At 55.8% G+C, this 22,823-nt stretch overlaps 1 protein-coding gene across 3 annotated transcripts in view; it reads left to right on the plus strand.

Moving 5' to 3' along the window:
• Window positions 1–22,823, plus strand: part of PPP2R2B (protein phosphatase 2 regulatory subunit Bbeta) — a 132,656-nt gene that overhangs the window by 100,884 nt on the left and 8,949 nt on the right. For all 3 annotated transcript variants that reach the window (XM_068959645.1, XM_068959649.1, XM_068959646.1), the window contains 5 exons: window positions 2,611–2,708; window positions 4,271–4,436; window positions 6,772–6,884; window positions 16,763–16,940; window positions 21,503–21,667. In XM_068959645.1, coding sequence (XP_068815746.1) covers window positions 2,611–2,708; window positions 4,271–4,436; window positions 6,772–6,884; window positions 16,763–16,940; window positions 21,503–21,667 — 720 coding nt within the window. The remainder of the gene's footprint in view (window positions 1–2,610; window positions 2,709–4,270; window positions 4,437–6,771; window positions 6,885–16,762; window positions 16,941–21,502; window positions 21,668–22,823) is intronic.

The following is a 22,823-nucleotide window of genomic DNA, read 5'->3' on the forward strand; positions in this document are numbered from 1 at the left end:
CTACAAGATCCTTAAATTCTGCAACAATTCTGTCAGATTTTTAGCAGCATGGTTGAGACTTGTCCTGCCTAGGTATTCACTGCAAACTTTTAACAGGCATTTAAAAACACCTGTCCTGTGGGAGGCATTTGGGAGGCATTTGCTCAATGAGGTGGTTATATGAAAGAGAACTATGTCAGGTGGGCGTTTGGTTCGCTGAGGTCTTGCTGATTTTGTTTCTGAGATTCTAGCTTTAGCACAGCCAGAGTTTCCCTCCTGCAAGGAGCTCTATGGGTCTTTGCAGTTCTGGCCTCTCTCTGGTTAAAGAACTGGGTGGGTGCACGAGAGGGTTGTTTCCCGCAGTAGATGCTTATTTAGCAGCATCATCAAGAATGTCTCTCTACTGGGGGAGGCGGCGGTGAGGCAGCCTAGACCAGAGACACGTGTGGATGGCTGTCCTCTGCAAGCACACCTCCGCTGGTCCATCATAAAGCCGGTGGATAAAGCAGCTGGCGGCACAGCTGAGGCGTCCTGCACCGGCAGCACGCGCGGGCAGCTCGCGCGTGTGCAGCGGCTGCAGGGCACCCAGGAGCCGGGTGCAGCGAGGTCCTGCCCCCACCTTCGCCCCAAGGCTGTCCCAAAGGGGTAGGAGAGGTGAAACGCAGCCGCGGAGGTCCTCACAGGTTATCATTACCCCTCCTCCAGTGTATGTGTGGTCACTCGTTCGCACCCTTCCTTTTCTTTCCATAACCCTTTGGATCCTCCCTCGGGGCTGAGCCGGATGCTTGGCACTTTCTCCATGCATCGTTGCGTTCCCAGCTGACTGCTGACCTCTATCCAAGTCATAATACAGGAGAATCCCTTGGGGACAGGAAAGGGTATTCCACCTAACTGGGCTTTGCAGTGCAGAGGGCATCAGATAACCTAGATGTCTGTGATGAGTATTGCTTCTGCCTCCCCCCTCCCAGCTTCCCCATAAATCTTTGAAAAATCAGGCAGCACGTTTTTTTTTTTTTTTTCCCCACCTTGGATCTCCTTTCTCGTTCCATCAAAATAAATAATAAAGATGAAGGAATCACGCTCGGGGCTTCGTGGAGGTCGTGCTGCTCGGATGTAAGTAATCTAGCTGTGCATGTGCTGCGTAGCTGAGGTGCAGGGCAGCGGAGGAGGCTGGGGAAGTCGCGGGGGCGCCGGGGGGGCGCCGCTCGATAGCTTCCAGTCGGGGCTGGGTTTGAAACGGTCAGCTAGAGGATGTGTATCCCCATAGCTGATGCGTTCGTGGGTTGTAAATCTGTCGGCAGGGACGTGAGCTGTTAAAAGAGGTTTTTAGAGTGCAAGAATAGCGTACGCAACCAAGGACTGTGTGTAGATTAGAAATCCTGAGGGGAATCAGCGGGGGGGGACCTTCCAGGGCCTCCGCTTTCCCAACTGCAAAGCGGGGATGGTATTTAAGCGATAGCTTTTGGGCTCAGTGTTCATCAAACCGAATCAAGAGAGAGGCAGCAGGCACACCTGCAGAAGCTGAAGATCCGGTCGCTAAACTTTATACTAAGCAGAAAAGGCTGAAACTGCGGCCAGACGGGCCGTGTGCCGGGCGACGCGGCCAGCGCCGCTGCAGGCAGCCGGGCTTGTCGCTGGCCTAAACAGCGCGTGGCGTTTGGCCCTTCTGCATGGTCTCGGCAGGTCGGCGGCGCCGCGGCCGGCGCGGGCACCGCGCGGGTCTGCTCCCGCGAGCGCGGGCGATGGGGCTCCCGGGGGGGCGGCTCAGGCCGAGCTGCGAGTTTTGGGGGGTTTCCCCCGGCGGGGAGGCCGAGGAGCCGCTGTGGGGCCCGGGGCGCGGTGGGGCGGGCGGCTTCGGGGGGCGCGCGCGGCGGCCATGCTGGCCTGTGCTGCAGGTGGGTTATAGAAACGTGGGGAGGGGGGCAAACGGTGCCCGCGACGGGCCTTCCTTGCAGCAACGGGCCGGCCGGCCCCGAACGAAGTGCCTTTCATTGCAAGATCGATCTTGGGGCGAGCGCCGGGTCCCCGAGGCCGCCGCGGCCGCGCTGCGTCTGCCGAGCGCTGCGCCCGGAGCAGCCGCCGGCCGCCAGCTGGGCAGCCGCCGCCGTGGACCTAACGGCCGACGTTGCTCTAGAAGTCAGGCCTCGCGGGGGCAACCAGGAGCGACGGCCCTTGCTTTGCCTCCGGGGCGAGCGCGGCCGGCGGCCTTGCGCCGCTCTGAGGGGCGGCCGTGGGGGCGGAGAGGGCCGGGGCCCTCGCTCCCGTTCGTCCTGAGGGGGGGGCCCGGCTGAGGGCGCGCGGCGGCGGCCGCCCCCCGGCTCCCCGCTCGGGGCTGACCCTGCCCGGCGGCGCGGGGCGCGGGCAGCGGGCGCCCGCCCAGCTGGGGCCCCGGCCCGGGGCGGCGGGGGCGCCCCCCAGGCTCCGCGTCGCGGCCCCGCGGACCACAAAGCCCCCAGATCCCGTGACGGCTGTTACGTGCGATGGAAAAAGTAGCGTTTCTGGAAGTTTCTCGGGGGGCACAAAACGGTGCTCATGCCGACTGCCTTAACCGCGTGGGGAACGGGGCCTGCTGGACGCCCGGGAGAAGCCAGTGTGCAGTCACTTAAATTGTCTTTGTCTTCTTCTTTTCAGCTGACATTATCTCTACGGTAGAATTCAACCACACGGGAGAATTACTAGCAACAGGGGACAAGGGGGGTCGGGTTGTAATATTCCAACGTGAGCAGGAGGTAAGTGCTGGTGAATGCAAAATGCCCATTTTATCCTTTGAAAAGAAGCTTCCCGCTGCTCCCTAATCCTTCTGTGTCACTCTTAAACCCAGTTCCCTCCCGGCAAACTCCACCCTGAGAAGCGACTGTTACCACACGCGGGGCCGGTTCCATCTCATACAACACCTCAAGAAACACACTGCGTTTCCCCCCGCCGTAGCTTTCCGTGCAGCTCACTGGAGCCTGGCCTCAGTCGGACCAGGCTGGGGCATCTCGGTGTCCAGCCGCCGTGAGCGTCCCGTTCCTCAGAGCGAGCTCCTGCAGCCTCTCTCCTCTCATCCACCTTTAGCAGGTTCGGTGGCGCTTGTCCCCGTCGCCGCCTGCCCGCGCCCGGTGCGCGCGCACGTGCCGGTTGTGCAGACGAGAGGGGCCCGGGGCCCGCTCGGCCCCGCCGGCGACGGTGGTTCCCGGTTTGCACCTTGCACGGGAACGCGGCCGGGAGCTCAGTCTTGGAGCAAAGATGCAAAAAGCAACTTTGCTCTCACAAAAGGTCAGCAAAGCGCGGATGGCCCCAAGGGGTGGCGTGTCCCGCCAGGTCGCCGTCCGTCCGGGCTCCCGCAGGAGCCGCGTTTGCGCTCGGCCTTCAGCACGACCTTTAAAGGCTGCTGCTCCGAACGCGCGCGCAACGCGACTGGCAACGGAAAGCTGTCACAGGCCCTAACAACCTGGCGTGTGTTTCCCCTCCGTTTCCAGAGCCGTCTCGTTTTAATCGGTCTGGCACGTCTTGTGTGCTATTGCACAGTCTGGCCGGGACGCGAGCAGATCTCCCCTCGTGGACGTGTTTCTTAAGGTGGAAAGGGATGGGTGAGGCCCGGCCATGAAAACCCGTGTAGGCCACTGATGTTTTTAAATATTTCTCAGAGCTGCGGCTTCGAGAGCATTTCGGTACCTGCTGGCGAGGACCCATCGGTTAAAGGTTACGCACAGAGCCGCTTCACCAACCTTTCCAGTCGTATTTTATTTCTTGTTTATTTCCCGTTGTATGATTCTCCTGCTTTTCTTGAACTTTACGCTCGCAGGATGAACGGCACCAAGCTGTAGCTCGGAGCGGCGCTCCGCTCACCTGCGCCAGCCCCGGCGGCGCTGGGCGCTGCGCGGGACTGGGGGCAGCGCGCGAGACCCAGCACCCAGCCGCGCCGCACCGCGCCGATTCCCGCGGGGCTGGTTTCCTTCCCTGGGCCGTGTTGGTCTCGCTTTATCTTTGCGCATCTGTGGGGCAAATCCTGCTCCCCCTACGCGCGTGGCCCCGCCAGCTCCGCTTTCGGCAAGGGCTGGCTCTGGCTTGGCGTTGTTTTTCCTCTCAAACGTGTCCCGGAGATACGTGACGCGGAGGGATTCGTCCGCCCTGCGTTTCCCGCAGCGCCTGGAGGGTCCTCGTGCCGGAGCGGTCTCCCGTCGCCGTCGGTGTCTGCAGGGCGACGTGTCGCTGCGGTCCGGCGCTCGCCGCCGTTCAGCAGCCCCGAGACCCCGCGGAGGGTTTCCCGCGCTCTGCCCTGTCTAACTGTGCCGTGTCCCCCGCGCAGAGCAAGCACCAGCCCCACCGCCGGGGCGAGTACAATGTTTACAGCACCTTCCAGAGCCACGAGCCCGAGTTCGATTACCTGAAGAGCCTGGAGATAGAGGAGAAGATCAACAAAATACGATGGCTCCCGCAGCAGAACGCAGCCTACTTCCTCCTCTCCACCAACGGTACGTGCGCCGCCGCCGCGGGGCTTCGGGCCGTTGAAAAGACGTGTTAAGTATTGTATTAGGAGTGTATTTTAAAGACGTGGGCTCGCCTCGCTGCAAAACGCTGGCGTGAGCAGGGGGACCGGCGCCCAGCCTAAACTCCCCCGCGGAGCACGTTTTGCATGTAATTCCTGTGCTTTTGCCTTTTTTTCAGTTCTTATTCACTGTATGGGAGGAGGTCTCCTCCCTCCGCTGTGTAACTTTTCTATTATTACTTCTTGGGAACTTTTTTTTTTTTAAGAAAAGCTACAGGAGATTTGTTTTGAGGTGCAGCTGCGTTCAGCTGAGCGGTTTCATGTTGTGCTCAGATAAATATCAGGAGGATCCAGGAATATTACTTGGGATGAATGGGACCTTAAGATGGATGTGACTTAATTACTTCAGGGGAAAAGGAGGAGTCTAATTATCTCCATAACCAACTTACTTTGTATTATATAATTTACTCTATTGATCATTGTAATAAAATGCAAAGACTTACTAAACTCATTTGGGGGAGAATCATTGAAATGCGATGAAGATTAATTATAGAGTATAATGTTCTGTTAATTGAGTTTTTAAATAGTTTTTTGATTAACAGGGATATTATCTTTCCATTTGGGATGGTGTTTCATATGCTAGCAGGTTATCAAAATGATTCTTTTAAAAATATTCCCATGTTATGTTGTTTCTTTTTGTTCTTGCTGTTAAACTAACATTATATACAGAAACCCCCGAAGTAAAATGGGTTAATAAAACAAAATTAATAGCAGTCAGTTGGAATTACTGTGTAAAAGAGAAAAAATTAAGATGAATGATAAGGTTGTGTATAAAACCTAGTGGGAGTGATGATAAACTACTGATAGAGTGACAGCCAGGAGAAAGGAAAGAAAACACCATTATTCAGGGTAAAACCGCACGTTCCTGGGGCGCTTCCACCCGGAAGACGTGGTGGCGCAGGATGAATGGGAGGCCGGGAGCGAGGACGGGGACAGCTGGCCGCGGGGGTTCGGGACGGTGATAAATGCCGGTGTCTGCTCAGCGTCCAGGTGGGGAAAGTCACACGTGACTTCTGAGTAAATTATGGGCACGATTTCACCGCTTTCTGGGAGTTTCCGCTGGCAGTTTCCGTTCAGAAGGGATTTGCCACCTTCAGATTTCTGTTGGTGCAGCTAGCTCGTATCTACCTTTAAATCACTCGCTGCCCCGTTTCGTTCGTTACCTGCCGTGTTTCCTGCCTGAGCTGGCTGTAAGCAAAATTACTTACTTTTAAGCGGTCTGTCAGTAGCGAATTTTAAATTCACGCGCAGATCGCCAGTGTTTGTCCTCTAAAACCCTCGCCCTGCGGCAGCGCAAGCTCTGCTGTGACGGATTGTTCCAATACCTGGCAGAATTACCCCAAACTGGAGTAACTCTGGAGTTACAGCCTCCTCCATCGGCTTGCGAGGTGCAAGGGGGCTGCGGGGCTGAGTGCAGGGACTGTGGCGCGTCACGGAGGAGGCCGGCAGGGACGATCAGAGCGCGTTGCCTCTGCACTGCGGCTGCTCGCGGCACGAAGGGCGTTTGAGCTAAGTTAATTTGGAAATTACTCTGGAAAAGTAACCGGTGTCCCCTAGGTAACTGCCGTAGCAGCTAGGAACTGCAGGAGGAGACGCCTGATGTCAGGGTCCTCTCCCAGGTGACTTTGCCGGTAGATGCACAGATGTGTGCAGGGGTGTGTGTGCGCACACGTGTGTGTGTGTGTGTGTGTGTGTGTGTGTGTGTGTGTGTGTGTGTGTGTGTGTGTGTGTGTGCGCATGCATGGGTGTGTGAGTGCATCCCAGCAGCAGCGTAGCTGCGTGTGGCTCCAGCCCGCTGCCAGGGTATCTCCCGTTCAGCTTTCCGACGCTACCTGAAGTCCCTCGTCCTTTTGTAGCCGGTGCCTCGCGACCTCCTCTTGGAGGGGTTGACTCGAGCCCGTCACTCCGTATACTGACCACTAACATTCGAGGCGTAATCTCTGAGGCTGAGCCTCGGGAAGTCATTTTTCATATCATTTGCCCATTAATCCAATAGTGGTGGTCTTTTGTTCAACAGTCACCTTAACACATGTAACAAATGCTTTGGCAAAAATAAGAAAGCAAAGGTCTCAGGATAAAGCATTTTGGTGATGGTTAGTTCTCTGAAGGAGGGTTTTTTCCTTGTAACGTCTGTGTTACTTTCAGTAAGCTAAAAGACCAGGAAAGAGCAGAACGGTAACATTTACAGCAGCCGGCGTGGCCTTCACGTCCCCGCTGGAGCAGCCGGCCGTGACCTTGTCTCCTCTCTTCGGCTCACGCAGATAAAACCGTGAAGCTGTGGAAAGTCAGCGAGCGCGACAAGCGGCCGGAGGGATATAATCTCAAAGATGAGGACGGCCGTCTCCGAGACCCCTCCATGATCACCACGCTGCGGGTGAGTGACACGAGTCCCGCGGCTGCTCGTCCTCCGTCCCCGCCGGGCTGCCGGCGGCCGCGGCGGTTCAGCACAGCCGTCCCGCGGCTGCTCGTCCTCCGTCCCCACGGGGCTGCTGGCGGCCGCAGTGGTTCAGCACAGCCGTCCCGCGGCTGCTCGTCCTCCGTCCCTGCGGGGCTGCCAGCGGCCGCGGCGGTGCACGCAGCCGTCCCGCAGCTGCTCGTCCTCCATCCCCACGGCGCTGCCGGCGGCCACGGTGGTGCACGCAGCCGCCCCGCACTGTCGGCGCCTCTCACGAGCTGCGCTTTTTCCTAGTGACCGTCCACAATACCAGTTCTAGCACTCGTATTAGGACTCTGAAATTTCCATGCCGGCGGCTGTAGTTGCAAATGTTATCCTTGTTTATGCATAGTCTAAATCTGTTAGCTGCTGAGGTGTTTGGTTCAGAAATGCTCAGCCTGCTCTCGGGGTTCATTCCCGAGCGCCTAAAGTCAGGTCTCAGCGGCGGTGGCTGCACGCTCGCTGCCCGGCAAGCCCGTGACACGGCGCGGCAATCTGCAGGGATCTTCTGAGGTGCATCCTCCGGGACGGGCCTGGTCCACCTGCTCCCCGGCACGTGTGCAGGCGCGCCGGTGTGCATCTACTGGGATGCAGAGATGGAACTAGTCAACGAGTGAGTTTGTCCGGCAAAGAGGGGAATTGTATTTTTTTTCCCTCGTCTTAACTCATATTGAAATGTCAGAGTCAGATATTTTGTTTGCTGGAACGCATTTTCTGCCTCAAAAGTGTCATCCTTCCTTTCACTTTCAATCCTTTTATTTATTTTTGGTAAAAGTTTGGTGCAACACTGGGCTGGGGAAGTTTGCTACTTTGCTGTCTTTCGTTGCACGCTATGTAATAACGTGCAGCAATTTCCCGATCTCTAGCAAGTAATCCTGTGGGAACATACAGCTCCTGCTTTGCAGCAATAGGAAGAGGTAAAACAAGATGTAAATGCTCAGTATTATGGTTATTAGTATCTGCATGCATAATGTCTGCCATCCCTAAGGATAGAAGCTTGAGGAGTCTTCAGCCAACTCCAGTTCAATCTAATGTTTTGATGATTTTACACAGACAGATATTTACATAGCTTCAACCATTTTACTGCAGCTTAGCGTATCTTGTACATTTGGTTGTGCTGTGATGCTCACATTTTGGAGTAACACTGCATCCATCCACAGTTGAATTTTCAACCACAGCCAGGCAAAAAAGGGTTTTCCAACCACCTTGCTGCAATCATCTCTTATCCATTCCTCCTAATGGTTTAAATTTACGTGATGAGCGTTGTTCTCTGAGGAATTTCTAACCCACATACTGCAAAAGGAATATTTAACTCTGCTCAGACTGTAAAATACGGCTTTTGCTGTTACTAAGGGAGCTGTGCTTGTTTGGAGAGGCCCCCAGCCTAATAGCTATAGCCCTTCGGCCACCGAGTTATGCAGAAACCTAATTTCAGATCTTCAGAGAAGTCTCCAAAGCGCCTCTCTGTGCGTGGTGGTACCTACGCTGAGGGATGTTTGCAAGGAATAATTAACATAAATAATATCCAGGGCTTAAGTCTTTTTAAGCAGGGAATGTGTTTGTTTTGATCCTTGCGCGCGGCAAGTCGGGGTGAACCGAGGCGTCGGCGTACGCGTTCTCCCGGTGGCAGCTGGCCTCCCCAGAAGAAAGAGGGGTGCAGCGTCCCCGGGCGCAGTGCTCAGCCAGGCGCTTTCTGTGTCTTTGAGGAGCAAAACCAGGGGCAGCAGCTTGTAGGCCCCGTTTTGTGGTACGGAGGACGTGATTTTTACATTATTTGTTTAAAGAATAGAAAAAGCAGCAGGTTGTGCTTTTAATGCTGCCTTAATGTTTAATACTTGAACTAAAAATGCGTCGGAGAGCATCTGCCTCGCTTCCCTGCGATGCCGGGCGCTCTCCAGAGCACCAGGCAGGCGGCTCTTGGGCAAGGCATTGTGCCTCTCTGCAATTTGCTATGTGCGGTCTGAAAACAGGTAATTAATGTTTCAAATCTCACCAAACTGCTGACCCTGAATCTGGGTCAACCATGCCAAGAATTAGGGTCTGTGTAAAAGCAAGGGTGGGACTGCAGAACAAAGTCTCAGGGGAAACATTGCCAAAACACTGCAGAATCTGTCAAATACCAGAGTTTGGAAGAGGAGAGAGTTCTCATCTTTGGCAGCTGTTGCGGTGATCGCCGAGGAGGGGAGAAGTTCCTCTGCCGCGCCGCGGTGCGAGCTGAAGACAAGCAATTGATGCAGAATATTTTGGGACATGATGGAGGGAAACGTTTAGCAAGGTACCACAGAGCTGCTGCGGGGGTTAGCAGAAACCCTGTGCCTCCACCAGCTTCCACCATGGCTTTTCGGAGCGGTTACGTCAGCTCCCTGCTAAGGTGGCCGTGCCCCCCGGGCCGGTCCCTCCGGAGCAGGCGGTGCACAGGAGCGACGGCAGGCCATTGCGGCGGCAGAAGGGGTAGAGCCTGCCGTCCGTCCAGAGCTGCATTTCTAAACCGATGCCATTTGGGAACAACTGTCCCGGCCCCGGGCAGCTGAATTTTGCCCCAAGCACTTTAAAGTGTTAGTAACTACAGAAGCACTCAACACGCTGTCTGGCCTGGATGTGACAAGTTCAGAAATCCGTTGGTCTAAGCAGCAGGTTCGTATCTCACCCAGGTTATTAAGGTGCAGGCGATTGCCGTGATACAGGCAGTGGTTTTCTGTGACCTCCATTGCACTCCACTGCTGGGTGTCCATGGACACCCAGCTCCAGTAGCCAGCAGGCCAGCGTCTTCACCGCAACGCCACAACACCACCTCCGCACTTGCCAGCAATCTCAGCGGCTGGACAGGTCCGAGTGCCGCGGCTGCCCTGCCGGAGGGTGCTGGCCTGCCGCTGGGGCTCTGCGCGCCCGTGGGCAGACGGAGGCGTGCGGCCCTCGGGACGCGGCCTGTCCTGCACCCTCGTTGCTGTCTCCACGGAGGGCGCTAGACCCTTCCTGACAAACTGCTCTGCCAGGCTAAGCACTACGTGGCCGTGATGAGCAGCTGCGTTTGTGTGCCCGCTCCTCGGTTATTGTCATTGTCGTGAAGCTGTCCCTGATTAAGAGCTGCCATTTCACTCTCTCAGTCCCAGCACAATCCATCATAAATTGTGTTTTATAGCTCCGCTTTGCCAAAGCGTTCAAACTCCTCTGGCCTCTGGGCACAGTTTCATGGAGAATTTGTACTTTATTCTCACTGTATCAAATATACACACATCACACAACTGAAAGCATCAGGAGGTTGCTACGGAAAGGGGACAGGGAAAGGAATGAAGGATTCTTTGGATGAAAATTGTTATGCTGCTAGCGCAGTGGCTGCTTCTGGTGCCAGAAGAGCATTTATGCCACAGCAAAGAGATTTGCTTTTTTTTTACATTCTCCAAACCATTATCATTTAAATGACAAGGTAATTTGAAACATTTGGCTTTTTTGGCTATAAAATGCACGTGGCAGAACTAATCAATTTCAAATGATCCTCATCAAACCATTGCTACAGAAATTAAAAAAGGAAAGGATTTTCCCATTTTCATTAGTCATTTAAATTGCTCTAAAGCAGCTCGATGTGTAATATTTGCATGCTCGGCTGATCTCAAACTGCCATTTGGTAGCGTGGGCTCCTCGGGCGTAGCAGGACGGCACCAGGCTCGCCGTAACCCCGTGCCCTCTTGGAAAGGCATCGTGTTGTTCTGCCGTCCCTCCGGTTGCGGTAGGCTGGGACGAGCTTGTGACCTCCAGTGTTTGCTTTCTCGGATTTACTTGATTTTTGTCATTCCTCAAGCACGGCCTCTTTATGAAGAAAGAAGCGGTTGGCTTGGTCTTCTGGTGCACTGTGGCCAATCTCCTCATTTTTACTTCTCCCAGGTCATGAGTTGAATTCTCTCTTCTCTGGTGAAAAGTCATTATTCATCCATGGAGTATTTGTAAACGCAGCTTGAAATGCCGATGACCAGAATTGACCTTCCAGATTTATTTTCTTGTTCATCTCTTTTTCCACAGCAATTACACGATTGGTATCTATGTCTAGACATACTGTAAAAACAGTGTGCCAGGCAGAATTATCAAATGGGTTTAGGTTGCTGGGAATTTGTGTTTGATAACACAGCTGTGCTTTGACATAATTCTTCCGAAAGCAGGAAAGCTGTAAACTGCTAGGTGAGATTTTCCTGGTGCTGACTCTTTTTCAGTGGGAGGAGTATGTAAAAAAAAAGGGTTTTAAAAAGAATCACATCTTTAAGTGGAATGTAATTCTAAGGAGTCCGTAGGATTGGGATTAAGAGTACCAGGTTTTTAGCGTAAAAGAAAAACATTCTGTGTGGTTTTTGGAGGTTTCTGCAAACTTGTTCCATGATTTGGCTACAGAAGGTGAGAGTAATCCCCAAGGGAAATAAGCGAGCTAGGGTGAGTTCTCAGTTACGAAAAAGACCCTGGCATGCTATAAAGGTATACAGAGTGGGAAATCTGGGCTGATTTGGCCGCGCGCGGAGCGACGTGAGAGCGAACGCCGTCGGTCTGGGACCTCGGGGCCCCTTTGCTGGAGGGGGTGGTGCGCGCGGAGGGGACCCTGCGCCGATCCCCTGCCTCCCCGTCCCGGGCGGCGGAGCGGGGGCGAGAGGAAGGTGATCCCTCCTCGGCCGGGGGCCGGCGGCCAGGGAGGGTGCCAGCTCGGCGGGCAGGGGCCGGCTCGTAGCAAGCCAGGCGGCGCTCGGCTTCGGATCTGCTTCCCGGGAGTCTGGCGTCGCGCGGCTCCGCGGCGTTTCCCGAAGGCGCGCTCCTCGCTCCCCCCTGAGCGGGGGGCCGTCGTCGAACCCGCCTTGTCTGGCGGGGAAACTGAGGCAAGGAACTGACAAGGTTTGGACTCCCCGGTAGGCTGGCTTTGTTTTAGACCCCAAACTGAAGCCTGAATGTTAGGGAACTGCGTTTTGCTGTTTCGGACGGTGATAGCGTCAGAGGGCGCGAGCTGAGCTGCAGACCCTGGTGTCCACGGTCCTCTCCCTTCTCCTAGCTCCCTGGCTGGGACCTAGACCCTTTTGGGGCAGCCTAGACCCTTTTTGAGACCGCACGTGTAAGCGTGGATCTTTAACTGGCGGGAAGTCTGTGCTCGTATTTCATTCTATGAAAAGCGCTAAGCAGCAAACGCCAGAAGCAGCAGCGCTGGTGTGATGCTGGGCAGGAGCGGGAATGTCTGGGGGAAACGGATGAAGCCAGCAGCTCTGTCAGCTGCATGGACCGGTAATTAGCTGGCAGGTTTATCTTCACACAGGACGGTGTCGCCTCACGCTTCACGAGGGAAGTCCAATAAGACTAAGTCTCGGAGAGCATGAAATTGTCAATCTGCCATGAAAATAGGGTTTGATGCATATTTTGTCTGCAAAATATTAATCTGCAGGCAGCGTCGACCAGTTACTCCTGCCGCTGACAGCATCGAAAATGCCTTTTGGAGGTTAAAAAAAGAAACCATCGGGGAGCAAATCCAGAGCGGGACTTAGCAGGCACCTTGCAGGATTTATCCCCCAGCAGCTAGCACTGCTCTCTGCTTTGCCAGTAACTGGATTACGTTTTCCTTCGTACAAACTCACAGCTAAGGTTAATCTGGGCTTCAGCCGGGACAACTCTCCCGGCCGAATCCTGCCAGCAGCGGAGGCCGCGGGAGGCGGTGGAGCAAATCCAGCCGGAGTCGGCGCACGAGGGGCGATCGCGGCTCGCGGCAGCACTGGACACCCGAACAGATTTGTGGATTAATTTAATGGCTGCTGCCCTGGGTCGGATTCTGATCGCGGTGCCAGTCCAGCGGTCTCCGTTGCACTGTGCGGAGGAGGCAAATGAGAGCAAAACCCTCTTTTCTGTTGCGCACAAACGGGTAAACGGCCCCACATGCGGCCCACTGCGAGCACGGGCAGCGCGCGCCGGGGGTCCAGCCTGGTGGCGATGGGGACGGGGACGCGGGAAGGGGCATGGGGACACGGTGACGGGGACACCACCGTGGCGAGGGTCTTCTGCCCCCTCCAGGCCCCCAGCAGTGCTTTCCAAGGCCGAGGTGGTGCCGCTGCTTCTCCTTGTCCGCGCTAGCTTCTTCCTGCACGGATTCGTCCTGCCGTTTTCAGACCCTTTGTGGCGTTGTGGCCTCCGCCGTGTCCTGTGACAAGGCTCTCCACGGCCGCAGCACCTCGCTTGTCCTGCAGCCGCTGTTTCGATCCGCGCTTCCTGCTTTTCGTTGGAAGGCGCTCACATCCACGAGCACGTGCAGAGCTCCGTGGTCGGGGCAGCGGTTTCCAGCCCCTCGTGGTCATCCAAGCACTGCCAGCCGCGGCGGGCGCCTGGCGTTGCCAGTGTACCTCTCCCGCGGCGCCTTCCTTCCTCCGTTGCTGCCGCGGAGGCCGGAGGAGCAGCGGGGGGCCCGGCCGCCCTCTCTGCACCTAGTCAGCTACGTATCCTGTGCGTGTCCGCTGATTTATCCGCACACTAAATGCCGGGGAAACTTTGCCACACACCACTCCTCTCCCAGAGCAGGAGGGCACGTGGCGTTGGTGGCCATCAACGCAACGCGTGGTGGAAAGGGGATGCCTGATGGGAATGGAGGGGACAACATAGTGCAACCACCGCAGTTACCCGCGTGTGAACCGCACCGCTCCTTTGGCTGGAGGCTGGACGCGGCAGGAGGACGCGCCGTCCCGACGTGCGAGACGGGGCCGCAGCGTGCCGGCTCCTTCGGCTTCTGATGCATCTCCACCACCGAGCCATGGGGAAAATGGATGTTACCGCTCGGGGAGGATGAGCGCTTCGTTAGCTCTGGGAAGGGGAAACCTTCGCCAGGCAAGGAGGGAGGAATTGGTGGCACGTGCATCCTGAGCGAGTGTACCAGCACTTTTTTGCAGGAGGTGCCTGTTAAAAAACGGAAAGAAAAATTAAGACATATTTTTTTCTAAATGAAAAATGACTGGCATTCCCCCCTTCCTGAAAACAGAAAGTAATTTAATTTATTAGTGGTTTATTTTATTTGACAGCCTTTCTATGTACTTGATGCGGTTTGTTACACTGAATTACCCTTTAATGCTGGGTGTATAGCAGCAGACACTGCCCTGCAGGTTGGCTCAGCGTTTGAAGAAGGGATGCGGTTGGGAGTTTCCTATATCGTCCGAGACTGTCGTGACAGTACTGGTAGGAACTGAGTAGTTTGGAGAGACCCTGTCAGGGACCCTGCATGCTTCAAAAACAAAAAGAAAAAGTTTTAATTGCTTTCATGTTACCAGCTATTTTATTAGGTGCTTTCTCTTAACAGCTACTAAATGCTGCCGTGCTGAGCCCAGAATCGCCTTTGATGTCCCTTCCTGTGGTTTTAGGTTGGGTCTGCAGTTAGACCGCCGTGTCCTTCCTTCATTACGCGTTAAGCAGAAGGGTAATGAGGGTGTCTGCCAGGCGGCGGCCCTGGGGACGCGGGGAGCTCCGTTGCTCGAGACCTTTGAAACCTCGACCAGCGAGCGCGTTAGGAAAGGTATGGCAGAGACCAGCCCCGTGGTGGCCAAGGAGTCCAAGGCCGGGGCGGATGGGACAGCAGATCTTTTTCTATCTGTGATTCTTCAGCTAGTGGTTTGCTTGATATTTTTCTTGATTTTTTTACTCTCTTTTCGAGGGGAAGAGGAGAACATGATTTTGCTGTCATTTTGAGCAGGATCCGGGGTTTTGGTGAGCTGCACCAAGCTGCTCTCCCCACTGCTGATTGGGGACATCCGCAGTGCAGGACGTCCACGGCACAGGACATCCATGGCGTGGGACGTCCATGGCGCGGGACATCCATGGTGCAGGGCATCCACGGCGCAGGACATCCACGGCGTGGGGCATCCATGGCGCGGGCCGCGAGGAAAAGCCAGTTCCCCTCCCTGCTCCAGCAGCCGGAGCAGCCAGGCCGGGCTGAGAGGGAGAGGCAGCAGCGAACGGCGACGGCAGCCGCGAGGGCTGCAGCAAGCAGCATGCACCGAGCAGCAGCAGCGCCGCGTGGCTGCTCCGGACACGTCCTGGCTTTGCCCCACCAGTTGGTGCGGGAGTGAGGCAGCGCCGGCTCCGCTCTCATCAGATAAAACCTTAAAAGCATGTAAGCGAGGGCGCGTTTCCAGGGGCAGGCACAGGAAACGTGCTTTCGATGCAGATGCCTGTCTCCTTTCCCTCCAAGGTGGAGCGTTTCAAGCCGGCTGCAGAGCAGACTTAAGGTGAGAAGTGGGCGCGAGCTTGAAGCAAGGCTCGGATTCAGCTTGAATTCAGGCAGCTGCTCCCTGTAACCATCTGGAGAGAGTTAGGGTTTGGTTTTCACTGCGAGATTGCTGCTGTCATGGGACAAAATCTCCCAAACCAATGTGTGCCTGGGGACTCACTCCCGGCTATTCCTGCCTCAGAGTTTCAGTGTTTGCAGGTTTAAATGTTCATTTTTGATGCACTGCAGCGAAAGCTTGCAGCCATGGGCACAGGGAGCGAAGAGGAGGCACAGGCACTTACTGGGTCCATGTTCAAATGAAGATTCTTGCAATTGCACCAGATGAAAAGTCTTGCCTTAACAAACCATTCACAGAGGCTCAGGTTTGTTGCTTCTTTGGAAGTTTCACCTGGTGACAGACAAGTGCCAGATATATTAAAAAAAAAAAAACAAAAAACAGAATTTGTCCCTGAAGGAGCACGTGGAAAATTATATTGGCTGAAGAATTTATCTTACTTCCCTGACCCAAGAAAACTGATTTGTTTGTGAGTATCTGGCCATATACAAATTGAACAGGTGAGTATGTTGGGTCACTTGAAGTTGGAGATGACCGCCAGTGCTCTTGCTCAGACCCTGTTTGTACTAGTTAGTTCGGGTTGCAGTATTTATTGCAGTGCTATTACATGGGTGGGAGTTACCCCGGGGTTAGACCATGAGATGTGGCAGGGCTGCATATCCTCATCTTGGTGAGCGAAATCTTATGCCAAAGCTTTCTGTGTATTTATTTTTGTGTCTGGAGAGGCCTGGTTGAACCCTTTCCCTCTGCGAAACCATCGTGTTTCTGATAGTGTGAGTGACAGCCTGTTTCCTGCAATCTCTGAGCAAAACGCTAGACTCTGTCCCCAGATGGCTGCGCAAAGTCCTTCAACGGCAAATGATGCATCATTGAATGTGTCGGGCTGAATTAGGCGCCAGGCTCGTCACATTAAGCTCAGGCTCGGGGCTGGCAGCTCCTGCGCTCTCGTGTCACTCGATCCGGCCGTCACGCTCCCGTCCCCTCTGCACCATGGGAAATCTCTTTGGGCAGCACGCGGATAATGTAGGCAGTAATGAAGTAGCTTGAGGGAAGGGCTTACTGGCAGAAGGGAGTGTAGACTGACACCTTTCTCCTGCACTGAGCTGCCTTAAGAGTGTTAAATCTGAAGTTACCGCTTGTACTATACCTTGCATGCACTGTTTTGTCTGCTTCGGTCCGTCCGCAGATGGTTACGGGAGTTGTGCTCATTAATCTAAAGGCAAAAAATGTAGAGCTCTGTTTCATATTTTCTCCATCTGTTTCTAGCTTTTACGTTCCCTTTCCCTGTGTTGATTCCACCACTTCACTGTAAAGCAAATCCCGAAAAATTAAAAATCTGTGCCGAGATCTGGCACTCTGAAAAAACACAGTTCTCCTAAAAATGCTCCAGGATTTGCAGTTTGCATGTCATTGCTCACTGAGATCTAACCAGACGGGTGCCTGCTCTGCAAAAACGAAGGGCACCGAGGCAGCACGTGGGCCGGGTGCGACCCGCCGGCGCCGTCCGCCCTCGCTGACGCCCTCTTTCTCCCGGCCTCGCAGGTGCCCGTGCTGCGGCCCATGGACCTGATGGTGGAGGCCACCCCCCGGAGGGTGTTCGCCAACGCGCACACCTACCACATCAACTCCATATCCGTCAACAGCGACTACGAGACCTACATGTCGGCCGACGACCTGAGGATAAACCTGTGGAACTTCGAAATAACGAATCAAAGTTTCAGTATCCTTTGGTCTGCGGGGTCCCGGCGGCGCGGGGGCCCCGTTGGGCGCCGCGGTCCGAGCACTCCTCCTCTGGTTTGACTTGCTTCCGCATCGCCTGTCTGGGGGGACCATGCACACCACGCGGCGGCGGTGGGGCCCGCATGCCGCGCTTATTCATCTCCTACTCAGGCCACTTTCCTGGTACTTTAACGAGCATGAAAACGGGCAGAATAAAAATATTTAACCCGTTATGATTTTTTTAACCCCGGGGTGTTAACGACGAGTGCTGTTCGTTGCGGTGTCATTGCCGCTGACGACCCGGTTCCTCGTCAGGAGGCGCCGAGGTGGACACCGGGCGCAGGAGCGCGGCCGGAGGCGCTGTGCGCGGCGGGGCTGCGGGCGGCCGGCCCCGAGGCAGGCTCGCGGCGCCTTCCCGCCGCGCTGCTGACGGGGGCAACTCGCGACCTGAGCGAGGCGCTTCGGGTTGGCGCAGCACGACGGCGGAGAGGATGATTCGGGGTGAGGAAGAAGATGACGGTGCGCAGCAGGGGTCGGTGAGCGGAGCGCGGAAAGGGGGCTGGCTCGGCTGACTGGTGGCTAGGACGGCCCCAAACGTCAGCGCGAAATGCAGAAGCTGCGGATGTCCGTGGGAAAATGAGGAAGCTGCCCGGGGGCCGCGGTGGGACCTCGCGCCGAGCCTCCCCGTCGGGGCGCCGCCGCCAGCTCCTGGTCCCCCCCGGGGGCACACGATTTGAATTTCGCCTGCAGGTCGCAGCTGGGGCGGAGGGAGGGGGTCCTCAGGCGACGGAGAAGACAGGCGCCTTGGGGAAGACGAGCAGAGGAAGTGTTAATAAATAGCCTCGTTTGCAGGATAGCGCTGCAGCGGGGTGACAGGCTGCCAGTCACCCTCCCATAAATGAGGGCATGCCAGTCGCTCCTGTAACAGGCACCTCGGAAATAATAGCAACGGGGCACTAATCGTCGGTGATATTTATATGTTGTTTTTTACTGCCAAGTCCCCAGGGTGCGTGGCAAACTTAGGCAGCTGGAGAACATATCAGCAGAAAGAGCGTCTGGCTGTTTTTAGGGCTTGAAGTGGGGACGTTTGAGCAGTGTTGCAATGTGTGCCACTCTTTGGGGTGGGAAGAAGGTGAAGAATGCTATTTTTGGTAAAAGCTTCAGGGAGTTTACATGGCCCAAGTGAGTCAGGCCAAGGTGCGAATGCAGCACCCAAAACCCTTGCTAACAATTCCCAGAGAAACAAAACCGCTGGTGCTCCAGCGCTGGGGCCAACCAGGGCAGGAGCCTGTGCCCAGGATGTCGGAGGCACCATCGGTGTGTCCCCAGCCCCAGCCTGGCTGTGTCCGGCTGAGCTCCTCGGACCGGCGCCGCGGCTCCCACCGGGGCATCGGCCTCCCTCCGTGCGATGCCGACACCGAGGAGGGGAGGAGCGCGACAGCTGTGCCTTGTGCCCGGGCCGCTGGAGAGCCCCTTGCGCTGCTCCTGGTTTTTGCCGATAAGAACCAAATCTGGTCCCTGAGAGCTGAGGGGACATAGCCACATGGATTTTCTTGATTCCACTTGCTGTTTTTCCCGATGACTGCGCCCTTCTCTAGTTCCGTAAGGTCTTGAACACAAAGACTTGTGATGTCTTTTGACGTTCATGTCAGTCCCACATGTAACGTGTGGACCTTCTGCAAGGTGGATCTGAAAAACGTCACTGCGAGCTCCTCAAGTCTGGGGACACCAGGGACGGCAGGTAACTTACCCTTTCCGTACACCCTCGAGGCATCACAAACCGCTTGCCAGATTTCCGTAGACCGGGTAGCAGGGGACGCGCGTGGCTTCCTTCACGTCTCCAACGTAGAGACTCAGCAAAGCTGACGTGAGAGAAGGAGTAAAGACCCAGAAGACAGAAGGGCTCCCCTGTGGACACCGGCTTCCCTCGTGGTGAGGCTGGGTTAATGGCAGCCTCGGTTCTGGGGAGGAACGGGGGCGGATCACTGCCAGGGACGCCTGCGTAGCCCTTGCGCAACGGCACCCGCTGCGGAGCTGGTCTGGGAGCTGCGGCTTTGGTTTGCTCTTGTAAAGAAGAAAATGTCGGGAAGTTCTCATTTTCATTCAAACAAATTCTAAAGCGTTCATGAGAAAACAAAACCAAAACACCGTCTTCCACAATTCTTACAAGCAAAAGAAGAAACAAGGAGGTTTTCTTAAACGTAGAGCGAAGGGGACTCAGCTTGGGCAATGAAGGCGTTGAGGAGCTGTAATGCAGCTGTCTCTTATGTTCTAAGTGTCATGCTGCTAAAAGCTGACCATGAGAAATTTTGAAGAAAACAAGCGACAACAGAAGAAGGCCCTAACCAGACAGCCGAAAAGGACGTGTGGTTCAGGTGAGATGCCGCCCTGCACAGCCCGTAGGAGCTGTAGCAGGCCGGAGGTAAGCGCGGGGTTCGCCCAGCGAGTCTCGCGGCGCTGCGGCCGCTGCCTGTTAAAATCACGACTCGGTCTCCGCTGACTTCACAGTAGCCACCGCCTCCAGGGACTCGCTCAGTCGAATGCCGTCTTCAGTCCTGTTTTTGTTCTTTAAAGCCAAGTCCAGGGGTTTAGTTTGCTAAGTGAGCAGCGGTGGCATGGGTAGAGCAGCTCTGCTCGGGGCAGCGTTCCTCTCTTTCGCGAGGTCCGAAATCCCCAGGGCGGTAGCCCCCGCTGGATTGACCCACCGCCCTCTCACTGCCGGAGCCCCACGGTCAAACCCTGCTTGCGTCGCAGGTGAGGAGGACTTTGGGGTCTCCGGATTTTGTGCACACCGCCGCGGTGTGAGACCTCTGCTTAGCACGGGCTGGGGCTATCGCACAAGAGCTGTTCTCGCCTGGTTTATCCTCCCGGGCCCCGGCCCCGTCCTTGCCAGGAGCGTCGGGGTCTTAGTTTGGTCTCCATGGGGTGACGAAAGGAGCGGCACTGATTTTCCCCTCTTGGTCGCCGCCAGCCCCTCCTGCGGGCATCCCCAGCCCAGCTTTCCGCCCGGCACCTCGCCGAGCCCCGGTCTGCGGCCCCGCGTTTTGGGAATTATCTCTCCCGGCCAGCCCTCGCGCGCTGATGTTGTTTTCCACTTGTCCTTGTGGTCTGGGCTTTGTTTTCCTTCCCCCACCGTTGTTTTCAGCGCAGTTACTCACTTCTCCTGGCCACTGTAATAAAAGATGTTTATTCTGGCCCATGGCAAATGTGCCAGATTCGGGTCTTGTGACGGTCCGCACAAAGAGGGCTCTCAACTGAGCGTCACAAGCAGCTGCAGTCCCGGGTGAATGGATGATGTGACAAAGGCTGGCTTTTTCCTTAGTGCGCGCACTTGTCTCGGTCAGTGCTAACACTGGTCTCATCTGACGCTGCGAGAGGGGAACGGGCGAAGTCTGCCTGTTCGCGCTCAGCACAGCAGACAGATGTCGGATGAGATTTTTAGGGACAACTGAGGGGATTCGCGCTGTACGTGGTCCCGGAGGGGTTCGGCACGCTGCATGCGCGGGGTCTCAGGCAGACCCAGCAGTACCTGACGCGTGCGAGTAGAGAGGGCTCTCGCTGCAGCGTGTCGCCCCCGCGGGAGCACGGCGGGGTTGGTCCCTTGAGAGTGGGTGTCTGCTGGAGCACAAGGTGTACGCCATGCGTGGGCACAGGGTGCACGCAATCCTTGGGCACAGGGTGTACAGGATGCTGGGTACAGGGTGTACGGGAAGCTGGGCACAGGGTGTACGGGATGCTGGGTACAGGGTGTATGGGAAGCTGGGCACAGGGTGTACGGGATGCTCAGGCACAGAGTGCACGGGATGCTCAGGCACAGGGTGCACGGGATGCTCGGGCACGGGGTGTACATTAAGCTGGGCACAGGGTGCACGGGATGCTCAAGCACAGGGTGTACAGGATGCTCGGGCACAGGGTCCATGGGATGCTCAGGCACAGGGTGTACGGGATGCTCGGGCACAGGGTCCATGGGATGCTCGGGCACAGGGTGTACGGGATGCTCGGGCACAGGGTGTACGGGATGCTCGGGCACAGGGTGTACGGGATGCTCAGGCACAGGGTGTACGGGATGCTCGGGCACAGGCTGTATGGGATGTTCAAGCACAGGGTGTACGGGATGCTCAGGCACAGGGTGTACGGGATGCTCGGGCACAGGCTGTATGGGAAGCTCCGGAAAGCCGGGCGCCCTCCCTGCCCTTTGGCTCGTGCCAGGCAGAGGCCCGGCGAGGCACCGCCGTGGAGCAAGCGCTCCCCAGACAGCGTCCGGGCGGTGTTTGTACCCGGGCCCGTAAGGAAGCGGCGGAGGGGCTCGGGGCAGGCTGTGGTCTTTGCTGTGCTGCAGTGCTGCCCCACTCCACAGTCGGGCGCTATGCAAACGGGAAAACGGGATTTATCCAGGGGGTGGGTAGGAAGCAGGGGCCCAGGCATGGCCGAACGTCTGCTGGGGCGCAGGAAGCCACGAGCCCGGTGGCGGACAGCGAAGCAGCCCCATTGTTAAAGGGTGCCCAGCGGGTGCCGGGGGCTGGCGAGCGGGGCTGCGCGTTTCCCTTGACCTGCCCGTGCCAGACATCGTGGATATAAAGCCTGTGAACATGGAGGAGCTGACGGAGGTGATCACCGCGGCGGAGTTTCACCCGCACCACTGCAACACCTTCGTCTACAGCAGCAGCAAGGGCACCATCCGGCTGTGCGACATGCGGACATCGGCGCTGTGCGACCGGCACGCCAAGTGTGAGTACCCCGGCGCGCGCCGCGGCGCGGGCGAGCACGCAGCCCCCGCCGTGCCCCTGGGAGCTTGCGCCCAGCGCGGGGAGAGAAACCAGCTCAGCTCTGATTTTGGCAGAAACGGGTCTGAGCTGTGTCTCTGCAGTGGGCGTTCGTCTGTGCAGCCCCGTGTCCCGGTGCCCGGACGTCAGGGTCTCGTTTCTCCCTTCCTTGGTGCGTTTTCCGGGCAGTTTGTCGTGGTCGATGCTGTGACCCATGTGAGATAAAGCCCCCATTTCCCTTCAGCCTCAACCACTGGGTTCCAGCATTAATGCACATCTTCAGCAAGTCACTAGAAATATAAAGGTTTTCTCTCTGGGTCTCAGTTCCACACCTTTTGGAAGTGCAGGCATATAAAAAAAAAAGTGATGAGATATATCACACCAGGTCTTTGGTGCGTATGATGGCTGCAAAAGCAGTAAATCCAGAAATGAAATGAGTAGGTTGCTAATGAAGTGGCCAGCAGTTTCTTTCTTTTTTTCTACTCATCCTTTACACATTGGTAGTTCATTAATGAAAATGGCCGTCTTACTGGTAGCAGCTCAGTGAAATACTTGCATGAGCACAAGAACCTGGCATTTCTGAACAGGTTGGTGTACCTGTTGTTATCTGTCCCGTAGTAGTTTCTGAATGGCCGTTTTCTGCCGAGCTAGGTATTGTAAAAAAAAAAAAATAAAAGGACTGGATAGACCTAAATGACTTTACTGTCTGCCTTAAAGACAAGGACAGCAAAACACGGCAGAAGCAAGGGTTGTTATGCTATATGACTGGCAGTCTGAACCACTGAGTCCCTCTCTGGGTGGTTTGAACGTTGTCCTCTGAACATTCACATTTTCTTTCCAGCTATGTGGTTGTGCAGCCAGCAATGAGAGATTTTGGGTGGCCAGGGTAAAACTTGTTTGAATTTTCTTCAGAAAATGGCCAAAAATGCAATCGTGTTGCAAGAAAAGCATGCACAAACTTGGTGCAACTTGCTGAAGCCCAGTGCTAATAGTCTAGATCTAGAGAGCATCTTGGTGGAGATTCGCATCTCCTAGAGATGATGGCAAATGACACACCGATTGCTTTTGAGCTTCCAGGAGTGCAATTACAGTCTGATGCCTGTTTTTAAGCTGGAGTAAAG

This window comes from Struthio camelus, chromosome 13 (assembly GCF_040807025.1).
Source record: "Struthio camelus isolate bStrCam1 chromosome 13, bStrCam1.hap1, whole genome shotgun sequence".
Lineage (NCBI taxonomy): Eukaryota > Metazoa > Chordata > Aves > Struthioniformes > Struthionidae > Struthio > Struthio camelus.